Source organism: Hemitrygon akajei, unplaced genomic scaffold, assembly GCF_048418815.1.
Source record: "Hemitrygon akajei unplaced genomic scaffold, sHemAka1.3 Scf000049, whole genome shotgun sequence".
NCBI lineage: Eukaryota > Metazoa > Chordata > Chondrichthyes > Myliobatiformes > Dasyatidae > Hemitrygon > Hemitrygon akajei.
In genome coordinates this window covers 875,365-892,227 of record NW_027331935.1, presented here as the reverse complement: position 1 = coordinate 892,227, position 16,863 = coordinate 875,365, and the positions used below count along the sequence as shown (strand labels likewise).

General features: G+C 42.6%; 1 protein-coding gene across 1 annotated transcript in view; it reads right to left on the bottom strand.

Annotated features, from left to right (window-relative positions):
- Window positions 1-16,863, bottom strand: part of LOC140721000 (scavenger receptor cysteine-rich domain-containing protein DMBT1-like) — a 61,252-nt gene that overhangs the window by 36,463 nt on the left and 7,926 nt on the right. Inside the window, exons 3-6 of the mRNA XM_073035865.1 lie at window positions 10,649-10,753; window positions 10,117-10,176; window positions 2,158-2,190; window positions 111-291 (exon numbers count right to left, since the gene is read on the bottom strand). Of these exons, the coding sequence (XP_072891966.1) occupies window positions 111-291; window positions 2,158-2,190; window positions 10,117-10,176; window positions 10,649-10,753 (379 nt within the window). The remainder of the gene's footprint in view (window positions 1-110; window positions 292-2,157; window positions 2,191-10,116; window positions 10,177-10,648; window positions 10,754-16,863) is intronic.

Below are 16,863 nucleotides of genomic sequence, written 5' to 3'. Positions count from 1 at the left end.
GAACTGGATTTAGTGTGACGCCGAGGGCGTTCTGTTCGAGTATTGACATTAGTGATAGGCCGGAGGGCATCAAAATCACGGGACATCAGATATAAAAAGATGACTTTTACCTTTACAAACAACAGCAGCATCCTGACTGTGTGAATAGCCAGTGTCATCCCATGGATCTGATTTACACTCCTGAAGAGCGGCCTCGCTCCCACCGCACTGAACGTTCGTCGTGAATACAGTTCCGGATCCTTCCCCATAGCGACCACCAGCATAGGCTTTCAGTGCAGCGCCACAGCTCAGCTGCCGACACACCACATTCGCGTCTGGTCTACTCCAAGAACGATCATTCACAGTCCCCCAGTTTCCTTTGTAGTGAATCTCCAATCTCCCATCGCATCGACTGCCGCCATTCACCAATCTCAACTCCACGCTTTCTGGAAAATATCAGAAAATAACCACCCACGGTAAACAGCGGTTTAAGCTGGGGGCAATTGGCGCTCGGCACATCGCGTACGCTACTAAACGACGCCTGAAAGTTACAAATTCTGCATGCAAAACGTGTGATCAAGCGGGAGGTCAGGATAGGGAAACCCCTTTTGAGCTGCTTAACGTGACAGAAAGACAAGAAACTAGTTGTCGACTGAGAGCTAGAGGCAGTCTGTCGACCAAGGAGAAGAATCGGGTCGCTCCCCAAAAGACAAGGTCATATGCAATCTTCAGAGAGCGGCTGATCTGATATTCTGTCATTGTCCTACTGCACACAATCCACATTTATTGGGTAATAGAAACCAAAATTTGTTGGGAAGTGTCGAACAGAGACTTCGGGTGTTGTCAGCATCAGCAGCAAGAGGATGAGTTTAAGATTATTTAAGCTTGGGGAATAATAAGGTCAGGGAAAGTACCTTTACTGCACTGCCTGGAGATGACAGATTATCCTTCCAGGTAAAAATGAAATCCTATTTCCTTTCCGGAAAGATACTGGCATGGGCAGAGGATTGACTGACAGGCAGGAGGCAGCGTCTGGGAATAAAGTTTGCAGTTTATTTTGGCTTCCTGTGACCAGTGGTGATCCTCGTGGGTCAGTATTGGGGCCACTACTTTTCACATTGTTTGCCAATGAATTAGATAATAGAACTTATGACTTTACGGCAAAGTCTGACGATGATACGAAGATAGTATGAGGAGCAGTTACTGCAGAGAATGCAATGCGATTGCAGAGGAACGCAGACAAATTGGAAAATCGGGCAAAAAAGTGGCTGATGAGACATTATGTTGGGAATTGTATGAGAATGCATTTTGGTAAAATGAACAATGGTGCAAATTATTGTCTAAATGATGAGAGAACTCAAAACTCAGTGTTTTTGCAAGACTCGTGCAAGATTCCCGGAAGGTTAATTTACAGATTCAGTCTGTGGCATAGAATGCAAATAGGCCTTTATTTCGAGGGTATTAGAATAAAAAAACAATGAGATAATACTGAGTTTTTACAAGACACTATTTAGGTCGCACATGGGGTATTGACAACTGTTTGGGCCGCATATCTCAGAAAATATGTATTGTCATTAGGGAGAGTTCAGATGAGGTTCACGAGGGTGATTCCCCACGAAAAATGGGGTTAACATATGAGGAGCGTTTGGTAGGTTTCCGTCTGTACTGACTGGAATTGAAAAGAATACGGAGGGAGAGAATCTCTTTGACTCCAACCGAATGTTGAATAGAATAAGGTGTACGCAGATAGGATAGTTACTATAGTGGTGTATCCAGAACTAGAGCACACAGCCTCAAAATTGAGGGGCGATGTTTTAAAAGAGAGTTAAGAGGGGATCTTTTTAGCCAGACGGTAGTAAATCTCTGCCCATGCTCTGCCATGGACTTCGGCAGAGGCCGTTCTGGTTATATTTAAAGCGGAAGTTGATAGTTTTCTGATTAGTCAGGGCATGAAATGTTATGGCGAGAAGGCAGGTGTATGGGATCGAGCGTGATCCAGAATCAGATATGATGGAATGGCAGAGCAGACTCGATGGGTGGAATGAACTAATTCAGCTCTTAAGTGTAATGGTGCAGTCACCTATCAGATGTAGTTTCAATAGCAATTAGTTGTAATTGCCCAGCCCTCCGCGCAGTGAAAAGTTAAAGTTAAAAAAGTTACAAAGTTAACAAAGTTACCTGACGGTTCTGGTTGACAATCCCCGACGCGGCCTGAAATGAGAAATGCAGAATTAGATTTGTTTGTGAAGTAGTGAGATTAGGTTGTGTGATGAGGATGTTAGGATGGATATTCAGCAGAAGAGAAATAAAGTCAAAAACACAAGACAGATTAAGCTGTATCTGCGGACAAGAGTTATTTATATTTCTTTTTTTCTTTTCATAGATATTGCGCATTCTGCCTGACCGTTAAGTGGATTTCCCAATTCTTCGGTGCCCCTGTTTCCCTGGGTGTTTCCATTTCATACGGCGGTCAAGTATTAAACATTTTATACAAAGTACTTGAAAGGAGGTAAAAAAAATCGTCGCATTTTCCACGAGAATCTAAATCATAATTTAAACCAAGACAGGGAATAAGAATATAAATTTCAACATGTCATTAACTGTGCTTCGTCGCATCCATGCACTGAACGCAGGAATATGAGCTGCAAAACAAAATGTTTAGTTGCATTTCACCTGTCGCGCAATAAAAGGGAAAGCTAAATATAAAATGTGATACATAATGTAATATAAGATCATAGATAACGAATCATATTCCATCACTGTATAGTGGATTAAAACTTACATTTGAATATACCGCAGAAAGCGCTGTAACTAATAAATAACAGTAACACGGTTGTGCACAAGTCTTCAGCCTGGAACAACAACAGCTTTGGGTGCTGCGCACATTCACAGAGTTATTCATTCCGGACGCCGATGCATAGATTCCTAACATCAATTTATCTCCAGCTCTAATCATTTCCAATTTATAATCTGTTTGGAATATCATTTGACAACAGCCGCTATTTTTCGGAGGGCTAATTTCTGAGAGGAGACAGGTCCCTTAGTGTAGGTGCAATTTCAGAGCGAACCGTTTCACAAAAACCTCAACAGGAGGTTCAAACGTGTAAGAACATTTCAGGTCGCACCAGTTCTCTAATATCAGCGATTCCAACGAGAACTTTCTCAAACAATGGAATAAAAAAATTTCAATGAATCTGCAAAGTAAACAAAGCTGAGTGTTGCATTTTTATTGTCATGAATTGGGAAGATCATACAAACAGATTAAGCTTTCCTTTACACGGGAAATTAGCAGGGGAAATATATGTTTCAATATATCAATATTGCTTAATCGTAATGTTATTTCTGTTCGTTGCTCAATAATTCCCAGAATCTTAATATACTCACCGGTCCAGATATGCATAATCGTCAGTGCCACGACAGTGTGCAGCATTATAGCGGTGGCCATTTAGTAAGTTTTCCCCAGAATGTTAAAGGAGCCGGTACTGCAGACAGCTGAGAATCTCTCCAAAACCTTCTCACGCTCCACTTGATCTGAACTTTTTTTTCCCTTGAGTACACAGTATTTCTCTCTGAACTGTCAAATTTCACATACTGAGTTGTGAACTGCAATTTGCTGAAACGCACCAATGAGATAACTCTTGCCCTTTAATGGACATGATGGGGCCATCGTCTTTCATTGGCTGTGAGAAACCAATGAGCTGTGAGGAAATGAAAAGGCCATGAATCACCGACCCGATGTGTGCATCGAAACATATCCTGTCCTGTAACATTAATAAGAAATAATAAAAGAGTGTTGTATACCATTCTCTGATGATACATGGAATTATCTGAAGCATATCTCTCCAAAACGGAGACTGTTTCGCAGAAATTCATAAATCTCTGGGAATGTTAGAGCACACTCCAAAACTTATTATGTTTTTTCGCGTCTTAAAATGATGGTGAGTCCCATAACATTGAGTTCTCATTTTCCCTGATTTTTTTTTCCTCGATGCTTTATTTCCCAGTAGTTTATTCCATGGAGATGCTCTCTCTCAATCAGTCTCTCACCCGAATCAAGTTTCTCATATGCCCCAGTTCACTGACTTAATCCTTCTCCATATTTTTTTTTCTGAGCGGCAAGCTGTTGCATAGAATAATTTGGAAAAAGGCTGAAGACAGGCATTATTTTTTCAGTGAGAGAAATCAGAATACGAGCAGACAAAGAGGCACCAATGTGATTGCAAATGATGAATAATTGAGCAAATGCAGCAGGTATAATTAAAATTATATAATTATATTGTAAATAGGAACTTGCTTGTAATAAAAAAAGGGAAGGTCCGCGGTATAGAGGCAGCTATTTTGATGAATTTGTGATAGATATGCGGCTGGTAGGTTAAACTACGGGAGTAAATACCAGGAATCACTAATGACACTAATCACGAAGGTGCAACTGTTTTCATTTCAGCTCCATCATAATGCCTCTGAACAGCTGCGACTGGACATACTTGATCAGGCATCATCTGCAGCGATACCAGAAAACCAGATATCTGTTATCAGATACCAGACTTCATTGTAAAGGAAAAGGTACAAGGTAACAGCAAAATAAGTTGTTGTTGTTGTTGTTCTTGTTGTTTTTTCTATTTATTTGTTCATTTAGTTGGATTTTATTTTGTTGGATGAACAGTAATGACACTCCGTAGAGTGATGTGATCCTTCTGTCAGGATTGGGAGATGACAGAGCAGTCAAGCGTCCCTGAAGATTACGTCTGAAGATGTATCTTCAGATCCAGCTCTTCGGAGGCATGATGCGGTGATTGGAATGAAAGCTGGACCTATTGACCAGCTAGAAGCAGAGACAATTGTAGTTAGTCGGTTCAGGTATGTAACAGGCCAGTATAGATCTGTGTCTGACGGGGGATGTGTGCGGCTTGCATGCATTGATGGGGTGCCCTGGGGATATGCAGATCAGAAACAAATATACCTTCTCCTTATAGATGCTGCCTGGCCTGCTGTGTTCCACCAGCATTTTGTATGTGAAGTGAGATCAGAGTGTGCTATGAGAATAAGCTACTGAATTGCGAAACAAAGAGGTAGATGTCATTAAGAGTTTTGAAGGACATTAAGATGGCCACATTCCCATGGCCTAATAGGACTTACCCTACCTTATGGAGATGCACGTGGAAAGAATGTAGTGGAATCGATGAAGCTTTCTGTTTTTACTGTCCATTCAGCTGAGCTGCCAGTGAACTGGAGCTCAACACTAAAGAAAGGCAGTGATTAGTAGAGATGAAAAACATAATCGATTTTTATTACAAATTTCAGCAATCTATTTTAGAAACTAAGACTTCAGGAAAGTCCGGGAAAATTGGAAGTATTTTGGGCAGAATGGAAGATGAATATCTAGCTGGATTAGACGCTGCCTCAAGCTGTGATTTCCCTATGCCAAAGTACCTTTGATAATGATCTGATCATATTTAATTCTGGATTGTATGCAGTGCATCGATATACAGAACAGCAGTAATACAAAGAAGCCTATTGACATACCGATAAACACGATGGTACTGTATCATAAATAGTTTTCCCTGAGAAATAAGGACACACAACATATGACAATGACCTCGTCTTCGACTCATTTGGAAAACTAAACTTCCGCACATATTATATATCTGTAACAGGTCACCACTGAATCCAATGAATATTGTTTTGCTACTCCAAACCCAGATCACCAACTGCTTTTTTCCCCAATTTCAAAACATTATTGGTGTTATATGCTTAACCATACTCTTGGTATTTCTCGCACCAGTCATTCCTGAGTACAGCTTTGAGACGGCAACAAGCTATATAAAAATTAAAAAAAATGCATCAGCTGTTTATGTCTTCAATCATATCTTTAAGGTTAAACTGTTTGTTCAGTTAATTTACAATAGCAATTTGGAAAATTCTACTGTATTTGTCCATTCAGGTTGAGCAAGTTGTTTATTGTCAGATCCTGCACTCGAGTTATTTCTGCTCTGGCTGTTAGCAGAGATTGCATTGATTCCAAAACTAAGAACATCTGTGTTTTCTTTTAGTTTTCGTGGCATCTTGCCATGATTTTAAGGTAATGTAGTCACTCCTACTTTAAAATAGCATTTCAAAATGCGTCTTGAACTTCCAGAAAGAATACTTGCACAGTAATGATTGAATATTGTGCCTAATTTTCATTCATTCTCTGTATATATAAACTGTCTTGTCACATTCTGCAGCAATGTAGTGCATTTCTGTTGAGCTCACAGGAAACACCTGTTGTTGCACATATCTCTAATACATCTTCTCCTCTGAAACACTGACATGCGGTTTCTATATTTATTCTGTAATTACATTCTGTCAGATGTTTATGGGCCTAATTTTTGTTCCAGTCTTTTTATCCAAGTTGTAATTGTGCGAATGTTTAGTTTAAGTTTCTGAATAGTTATTGAGGAGAACTTACTGAGCTGCCCGAGGAGCAACAGAACAATTACCGACAATTCAGTTCAGAAATGGTTAGAATCTTGGAATGAAAGTCATTGGCAGCCATGTTGTTTCAAGAGTTAAATTATACGGCCATGTGTCCAAAGGCCTGGAATATTGTTCCATTGGTGCAACTAGGCAATGTTAATTCACATAATCACAGAATTATTGAATGAAACCCTCAATATACTCATGAGAATTTTGAAACAAATAAAATATACTGTTGATGAAAAAAAAAACACACTCCAGAAAAGGACCTTGGCGATTGTAGGGATGACGTAAAGCGGACTGAAAAGCCTGAGCATATGGATATTAGAGACATGAAGAAACAGGAAATGCTGGAACTTTCGGAAAGCATCTATTTGGTGTGGACTCAGACTTGCCCACGATAGGACGTTAATTCTCTTATTTTAAGCTAGTTATGTACAGCTTTGGCTTTCTGCTTGATGATGGGGTGATAAATTTAATTAGTAAGTATGCAGATTATACTAAGATAGGTGGCGTTGTGGATAATGAAGTAGGTTTTCAAAGCTTGAAGAGAGGTTAAGGCCAGTTAGAAGAGTGGGTTGAAAGATGGCAGATGGATTTTAATGCTGATAAGTGTGAAGTGCTACATTTTAGTAGGACTAATCAAAATAAGACATACATGGTAAATAGTAGGGCAGAGTGATCTCGGAATAATGGTGCATAGTTCCCTGAAGGTGGAATCTCATGTGGATAGGGTGGTGAAGAAAGCTTTTGGTATGCTGGCCTTTATAGATCAGAGCGTTGAGTATAGGAGGTGGGATGTAATGTTAAACGTTTACAAGGCTTTGGTGAGGCCAAATTTGGAGTATTCTGTACAGTTCTGGTCTCCGAATTATAGGAAGAATGTCAACAAAATAAAGAGAGTACAGTGGAGATTTACTGGAATGTTACCTGCTTTTCAGCACCTAATTTACAGAGAAAGTTTGAAAGAGTTAGGTCTTTATTCTTTGGAGCGTTGAGGGGGAACTTGATAGAGGTATTTAAAATTATGTCGGGGATAGCTAGAGTTGACGTGGATAGACTTTTCCATTGAGAGTATGGGAGAATCGAACAAGAATTGAGAGTTAGCGGTCAAAAGTTTAGGAATAACACGAGGGGCATCTTCTTTACTCAGAGAGTCGTAGCTGTGTGGAACGGGCTTCCAGTAGAAATGGTAGAGGTAGGTTCGATATTGTCATTTTAAAAAATTGGATAGGTATATGGACAGGAAAGGAATGGAGGGCTAGGGGCTGAGTGCAGGTTGGTGGGTCTAGGTGAAAGTAAGCGTTCGGCACGGACCAGAATGGCCGAGATGCCTTGTTTCCGTTTTGTAATTGTTATATGTTACAAAGTATATGTCATTGTCTAGCTGGAAGACATATCTTCTCCCAATTTACATTTCTCTTGCAGACCTCGTCAGGTTTTCCTGCAGGATTTCCCTGTATTTTTTAGCAATAATTTTACCCTCTACATTCACTCGCTTTCCAGGGCCCAGGGCCGTGAAGCATCCCCATGGCACGATGCAGCCAAATATAACGTTTAGTCAGTGGGCAAAATAATCCCATTTTTGTTTTTATCAGACCATAGAACTTTCTTCCTGCTAACGTCAAAGCCTCCCACTTGCCTTTTGGCACGCTCAAGCGGAGATTTCATGTTAGTTTTTTGCTCAGAAGTGGTTTTCTCTTTGCCACTGATGCGGCTGCTGAAACACTCGGGCAACAGCTGTTGTATGCACAGTCGCTACCATCTCAGCCACTGAAGCTTGCAACTCCTCCAGTGTTGTCAAAGATCTCTTGGTGGTCCCCCTCACTAGCTCCCTACTTACACACTCACTCAGATATTGTGGACAGTCTGCTGTAGCCAGATTTACAACAATGTCATATGCTTTCCATTTCTTGATGACTTACTCAACTGTCCTCAAAGGGATATTCGGTGATTTAGAAATTACCCTGTGTCCATCTCCTGACTGTTGCTTTTCAATAAAATTTTCGCCGAGCTGCATGAAGTGCTTTTTTATCTTCATGCTGTAACTGTTTTGTGTGTCAAGATACTGACTTACCAGCAGCTGGACCTTACAAATACGGTTGTGTTTTTACTGCATTCAAGCGAAAAAACCCTGACTGAACACGGTGATTTCCATTTAACTAATTATGTGACTTATGAAACCGACTGACTGCACCAGTGATGATTTAGTGTGTTACATTAAAGTGGGGGAGGTTGATACTTATGTAACTAGTTATCTTGTATTTTACATTTGTAATGAACTTAGATCACCTTGTAGAGATCTGTTTTTACTATAACTCGGAAGTGACTTACCATATTCTTTTGATCAGTATATAAAAATAAAAAGAAATCAATCTTTACATTCTGTTCAGATTGTATACCTTCCCAGTATGGTAAGGGTCAATTTTGACCCTGGCCCAAGATTCCCTCTGTAACAGGTGTCTATAACAAATTGTGAGCCACTCATCTATTTACGATGTCAGAGTAGCCTATCTGACATTAATAAAAGTGTGACAAATCCTTAACTAATGTATCAGAGATGAGGGACAGTTATTTTTTAGGTTTTACACCTCTCATCATTGGAGAAAACACCAATACTGTCACACAATATAATGCCCTATTCTACTTAAGACATGAAAACATAACAACCATAAAGAATGTAATATATTTTATTGAAACTGAAAATGGCAACAGCATTTGTGAACTTTAGGGTTTATTTTATAACCAGTATTATATACCCATTTGTAACCATTAAGATCAGCAAACACTGTCCACACTGCTATATCATAACAAAATCTTACTAACTACTATCGAATTATAACTATGAATTCAACATGAAATAACATTTAACCAACAAACTAAACATTCAAAGCAGTCATGGGAAACCCTGCGTGCATGGCCCTTGCATATGAGCCTAGCACATTTGCTCCAAGTAGTCGATGGTTTGCAGTTCTTTTTTGCAGGGCAGAATTTGCATCTCCCTCTCTTCTGTCCCTCTGTTTTGGCCTCTTTTCGGACTTGTTGAGCCGGGCAAGGTTCAGATTGCTGCACTGCCCTTAACACTACTGCTGAGAATGCTGTGTGGGGAAGGTGTCCTCGCCTTTGTATAGAAAGAGTCACAAGCGCCTTTCCAAGCTCCTCCAAAAAGTACCTCCTCCAGTCCCTTTTGCTTGTCCTCCAGGAATTGTACTGTAAAGGCATTGTATGTGGAAATGTCAGTGATGTTTTTGAAATATAATGAGAGGACAGCGGGCTGTTCTGCTCTTACAGCTGTATGTGCACGTGACTTTGTCAAGGTTTTCAACGCCCCATTTGTTGGCATTGTATCCAGAAAGAAGGCTGGTTTTCTGTCCCCCGATCGCTTACCTCTGCAGCCTAATGTAAAGTGCTCATGAGGATCACATTCTTGGTCTACTTTGCCGTATACAACACAACTGTGGTGTCATGGGTGAACGCTAACATAGAAGATAAGACTTCTCTCCCCCTTGTTGCAATCAGAGCAGGTGCCAGCTCCGGCCTTTCCGTCTCACAGTGCCCACCATTGTGATTTTCTTCTTCAGGAGCGCCTGACCCAGGTACTGAGACGTGAAGAAGTTGTCACAGGTTACATTGTGTCCTTTCAGCCCTTCTGTCATGTCCACCATGACGCGCACGCCTTACGTTCTCTCCGGGCCTCCCACAGCTGACTTCCCAGTACACACTTGCATACTCCAAGCGTAACTGGAAAACACATCACAGGCTGTCCTTAAAGATATAGACATAGAATAGTAAAGTACATTACAGCCCCTTCGGCCCACAATGTTGTGCTGACCTTCAAACCCTGCCTCTCATATAACCCCCCAACTTAAATTCCACCATATACCTGTCTAGTAGTCTCTTAAACTTCACTAGTGTATCTGCCTCCACCACGGACTCAGGCAGTACATTCCACGCACCATCCACTCTCTGAGTGAAAAACCTTCCTGTAATATCCCCCTTGAACTTCCCTCCCCTTACCTTGAAGCCATGTCCTCTTGTACCGAGCAGTGGTGCTCTGGGGAAGAGGCGCTGGCTGTCCACTCTGTCTATTCCTCTTAATATCCGCTATCATGTCTCCTTTCGTACTCCTTCTCTCCAAAGGGTAAAGCCCTAGCTCTACCATACCATGAGGATAGTGACCACGATGAGGATTGGAAACGCACAGTATCTCTACCTTATCAGGGGCCGAGTGCGCCCGGTTCTCCCGAACCCCAATCTTCCGAGTACTCAGATACAGTGGCCTTTCGGGTAAAACAGCAGTGGCACGGAAGGGAAGGCTCTGAGATCCAGAAAGGAAAGGGAATACCGAAGATTATTCCGAAACAGGGAGGGAAGAATCCAATAAGACCCCAGAGTTAATGGCTCCACACAGACAATTGCCCACCCGAATGCTGCCCAATCTACGAGCAGCCCCCAGTAGTTCCTGTGTTTGCACCCTGGAAGCCTCAGGAAATGATAATGATCATGAACCAGGCCGCAGATAGAAAAGAAAGAAAAACAGCACAGTTTGCTCAGCGTGTCCGCAGTACGATACAAATGTTTAATGCGACCGTGGAAAATGTATTCTGTCTCTGCAGAATGATGAAGCAGAATCAAGATACCGAACCTATCAGGTGTGACAGGCGGGAAACCAGAATGAAAATGAACAGACAGAACAGATTGCAGACTATAATTGCCTCTGATAGTTGGAATCAGTCCCAACACACCAGCCCCAAACAGCCCCCGAGTTTAATGCCTTACTATTCCAATGCTTACCAGTGAAGTTAGCCAAATGCTATGGATTGGCCTGACAATGATCAAAATGGAATATGACGAGCTTTGACATATTGTTGAGACACGTTTTTCGAATCCCGATCAACCCCGGAGGGAACTAATATTAAAGGTGAAAATGTTCAGCGGGAAGAAGGGAGCGAGCGGGCTATATCTGGGGGATCAGAAACGGGAATCAAAGCATGGAATGCACGTATTCATGTCTGCAGCCATTGGGTTGTAATCTAGCAGAATGAGACTTGCTCTGTCCGTTGGAATTTGAGATTCTATGCACGGTCAGGGATATCATCCTGGGGCTAGCGAACAACCGACAGCTTCCCCAGTTACCGACAACCCTCCACGCTCCGCGAGTGGTGGGCACTTAAATTGGATTCCACTTCGTTTGATCCCCCTCTGCCAGAGGCAGGCCCTCTGTGCTATGATCCTACAGAGTTTTCAACTGAGGAAAGCCAGTATTATGCACGTCTCGATGAGCAGAGTTTCCCAGTCACGGTGATTGGAGAGGTCAAGAAAGAGAGGGCAGTGCATTACGGGCCAAAGTTCCGGATTTCCTTTGGCGGCAGACAGAAATGGTGGTTCCCCATATAACACACAGCCTTTGCCCTGGGTTCCTTGCCTACACCCTGACGAAACAAGTCTCCAGCACCGAGGGAGACGGTCAAGACTTGGCCGCGGGCCAACTCCGATACGCGAAGGAGTCAAAGTTGAAGACGGGACATCTGGCAAGACCCTTTTTAACACTGACCTCACCCAAGACGTTGTACTACATCTCTGGGAAATTTCAGGCCATGAAGTCGACCGCACCAACAGCTCCCCCTCCCCCACCCCCGTCCGGATCACCGTGAGAAGGACAGACTCTCCCATCCCTTCCGCAATACCCCTTCCAGCCCGAGGCAACGTTTTATGAGGCTGTAAGCTCTTTTGTGGATCCAGCAGGAAAACGATGTTCAGTCTATGCGATAAGTGACAACAGTGTAGTAATTGACCAAGTCTCCTTTGCAGCAGCTGTCTCCGCCCAGAACGCTGAGCTACTTGCTCTGACTCGTGCCTGTATCCTAGCAACAGACTAAAGTGCAGTCTGACAGCGTACTCAGTTCTGACTTTGAGAATCCACCACAGAACCAATTCTTTGTAGAAGACCTTAAACAAACAATGGAAAGTCATAAATGAAGAAGGCACTGAAGAGGGAGTCCACAACTATTTGGAACAAAATAAACAGGGCCTGAGTGAGGGCTTCAGTGGAGGAGCCAAAAATTCAAGCCAAAACTGAATTCCTCGTTGATTAACGTTTCGAATGCTAACATGAAAAAGCCTGTGGAGAAGAAATCTCAAACAGATTAAACGGCGAACTTTTACATCGACTCCCGGTCCCCACATTTTTAGTCCCTTCGGGAGACCAACAAGCTCTTATTAGACAAAATCTAAGGACGGGTATGGCGGACATGGAGGAAAACGTAACTAACATCGGGGGAATATATAAGTTCCACGGGGACGCCGCTGAAGGAGAACACAAACTACCATCCCAAATGGGTTACCACCTTCAACCTCAGACAAATTTATGGGTGACACCTGTAGGACAGGTTTGTGTTCCTTCTGTGTTCTTATCTATCTTAATAGATTATGTAAATAATTCTACACACTTGGGCAAGGAGGGAATGGTTAATATCTTGGTGGCACCCTGATTTCCAGGAAGCAGCTGAAAAGCGAGCCACAGCATGAAAAACACACGAATGCTGGAAAGGGAATGTCTTGTGTTTCCGGAACGGGCGGACCTTTTTCTTCTCTACAACTTGATTTTATAAAACTACCCAAAGTATATTGTTGTAAATATTGCTTGGTAATAGTAGATGTAGTTAGCAGACAGATAGATGCTGTACCCACCACTGATATACTGTTGTAAAAATATTACTAAGAGAAGTGATTCCCTGTTTGGGATTTGCTGAATCAATAAGCTCATACAATAGCCCTCAGTTTATTACTAAGATAAATGAAAACAGAAACTGTAAAGAACTGGCAATAAAACAGCAATTTCACTGTGCTCACCATCCAAGAGCCGCTGGCATAGTGGAACGAGCAAATGGAACCTTAAAGAATAAACTAACTAAACTTATGCAAGAAACTGGACTAACCTGGTTTAAGGTTTTACGTCTGGTATTGTTCCATATGAGCTTCATGCTCTCCACTAAAACTGGATTATCCTCATCAGAAATCCTTTATCGAAAGCCTATACGTACGCGATGGACACCGGGGTTAACTCATCTCCTCCCTGATAAAATAGAGATGCATACTATAGGGGAGGAAATGGAAAAAAAGATGTGTAAACTAACAAAGATTTTCCAACGTTTGCATTCGCAGTTTCTCCAGGTCCACCAAGAGTTAGAGGATCAAGCTAAAGGGTACTATCCCACTGTTAATCCTGGAGACTTTGTCTTGATAAGGCATTGGGACAGAAAGAAATTGGACATTCGGTGGAAAGGACCCTATCAGGTGCTGCTGACCACACGCACGGCCGTATGGGAGGAGGGGCAACCAAGGTGGATTCATCGAACTGACTGTAAACCCGCCGTTAAGGAAGTAGGAGAAACGAAGGGGGAATAATATCATGATGACTGTACTAATGTTACTTTTTGTACTATGTGCCCCAAGTCTCCAAACAAATACTTTCCTTTCTCTATGCCACACATATGCAGAACGAAAAAGGCAGTCGGCTTGTTGGGTATGCGCCAGGTTACCCCAGCATGCGGAACCAGGAATACCCTTGGAAGGAGTTCCTTTGAATCGTCGTGAGATGTTACCTGTGAGAATTATGAATTCTTTGAGTAAATCCTGAGACCCATTATTGGATCGATGGTGGATATCAGGATGTAGCACAACCCAGAATTGTGGGTGTCACTGTTTTAAGGGATGCTATTTACGAATACCTACAGAAGTGACCTGAGAGAACTTCTGTACAACCTGCCCACACTCTGAGTAAGGTAAATGGGATCTGTTATTGTCGTACTGGAAGGATAGAGGAAACGTTTTTTGGAAATAGCTCTTGTACAGAAATTAGGACTGATCCCCCTCCGTACGCTGCTAACGGAACTTATCGTGTATGTGGTAAGAAGGCACATCCGTGGCTCTCAGGGCCTTATGATGACAAGGGAACTATCACGGTGAGAAATTGGACGGGATGTTGCTACTCAGCTTATGTAGTACCCTCTATATATTCATTAGCCAACATTTCTCATCATAACCAGCTAGAACGAAATAGGAGAAAAACTACAGAAAGTGAGAAATTTTGGATGATATCTTTTCCTTTCTATGGGATAGACCGAAATTCGTGAGAAGTATTCAAGTTGGCAGCTGCAATAGAACAGTTGGCGAATAACACTGCAAAGTTTTTAACTGATGTCCAGACGCGGATCAAGGATTTAACTACTGAACTATCAGCTCTGAGGATGGCAGTTTTACAGAATAGGATGGCATTGGATTTATTGCCAGCAGAGAAAGGAGTGACATTTGCTGTCAAAGGAAAGGAATATTCCAGATGAGGCTTCTAATGTTACAGATCTACCTCAGCATATCACTCAGGAGATCCAGAAAATTAAGGGAATTGGAGAAAAGATGCATGGGTTCACCGATAGTAAGGGAACCTGGCCATGAGCCTTTTAACATTTTGGAGACTTCTGGGGAATGCTTCTGCTTGTAGTCTATGATAATAGTTTTAATTATAACCACAGTGATTCTTATAAGATAAATAACGACACGTTGGAATTTAGTTTCTCCTTCTAAAATTTCAAAGTGAACTTGATCATATTGTGATCTCTGTTCCCTAAGGGTTCCTTAACCTGAAACTATCTTATCACTTCCAGATCATTGCACAACCCCTAATCCAGCACAGCTGATCACCTAGTGGGCTCGACAACAAGCTATTCTAAAAAGCCATCCCTTCGACATTCCACAAATTCTCTCTTTTGCAGTCCAGTAGCGGCTTGTTTTTCCAAATCTACCATCATGTTAAAATTTATAATGATTATCATGACATTGCCCTTCTGACACGCCTTTTCCACATCCTGGCTGCCGTTTGGAAGCCTGTATACAGCTGTCATTAGGGTACTTTTACCCTTGCCATTTCTTAACTCAAACCATAGAAACTCTACAGCTTCCGATCCTATGTCATCTCTTTCTAATGATTTAATATCATTTCTTTTACACAGGGCTGCACACCCCTCCCCTGTCTACTAACCTATTTTTCCGATACACCGTATATCCTTGGACATTCAGCTCCCAATGTCAGCCATCCTTTAGCCATGTTTCGGAGATGGCCACAACGTCATACTTGCCAATGTGTATCTGGATTTTAGGATCGTCCATTTGATTTCTCATGCTGCTGTATTCAAATGCAACACTTCCAGTCCAGGATTTACTGTTTTTACTGCACCACGCCTCTATTACCCGGTAACTCATCCCACTGGCTGTGATTAAGCCTCATCTTCTGCCTTTGCTTTCTGTCATCTCTGTTGCACGCTATCTCTGATTTATTTCTGTTTTCCACTTCCTCAGTCCTATCACTCCGGATCCCAAACTAAATTCAAATTAGTTTAATCTCTCCCTAACAGCTCTATTAGAGCTCCCCTCTAGGATTTTGCACCGCCTTCGGTTCAGCTGTAATCCATCGTTTCTGAACAGGCCGCACCTCCCCGAAGATGCCCCAAGGATCCAGGAAACCAAAACCCTGTCCCCTACACTAGTCTATCACTCACGCAATGATATGCCTGGTCATGCTATTCTTGCGCTCGTTAGCATGTGGCACGGGCAGCAATCCTGAGATTACTACCCTGGATTACTATCCTGCTTTCCAGCTTCCTACGTAACTCCTGAATTCTCTCTTCAGGACCTCCTCTCTTTTTTCTACCTATGTCATTGGTACCGACGTGTACCAAGACTTCTAGCTGTTCACCCTCTCCCTTCAGAATTCTCTGCACCCGATCCGAGACATCCCGTACCCCGGCACCTGGGATGCAACACTATCTCTATCAGGCTGACAGAACCTCCTGTCTGTTCCCCTCACTATGCGATCCTCTATGACTACCGTATTCCTCATCTTACTCCCTCCCTTCTGCTTCACGGAACCGGGCTCAGTGCCAGAGACCTGCAGGAGTTGGACCTGCAGGACGGGCTGCGGGAGTTAGATGAGTGGGTGATTGTCATGGAAAAAATGGGAAGAGCTCAGATACTAGAGAGCCCCCCTGTGGTCATCCCCCTCAACAGCATCGAACAGGAGATAACGATTACTGTCTTTCCATGACAATCACCCACTTATATAACTCCTGCAGCCTCGGGGTGACTAACTCCTTGTAGCTCCTATCGATCTCCTGCTCACGTTCCACTACAAGCTGTAGGTCATCAAGCCGCAGCTCCAGATCCCTAACACGTTCTCTCAGAAGCTGCATCTCGGTGCACCAGGCACAGATATGGCCATCTGGGAGACTGGAAGATTCCCGGGTGTCCCATATCTTACACCCACAGCGAAGGACTAACCCTAGAGACATGCTATCGTCCATGTTTATATGCTCACTAAATTTGTTCACTGCTTAATCGCCTAGAGGAGGGAACGGGATGCGAGATGTCCAATCT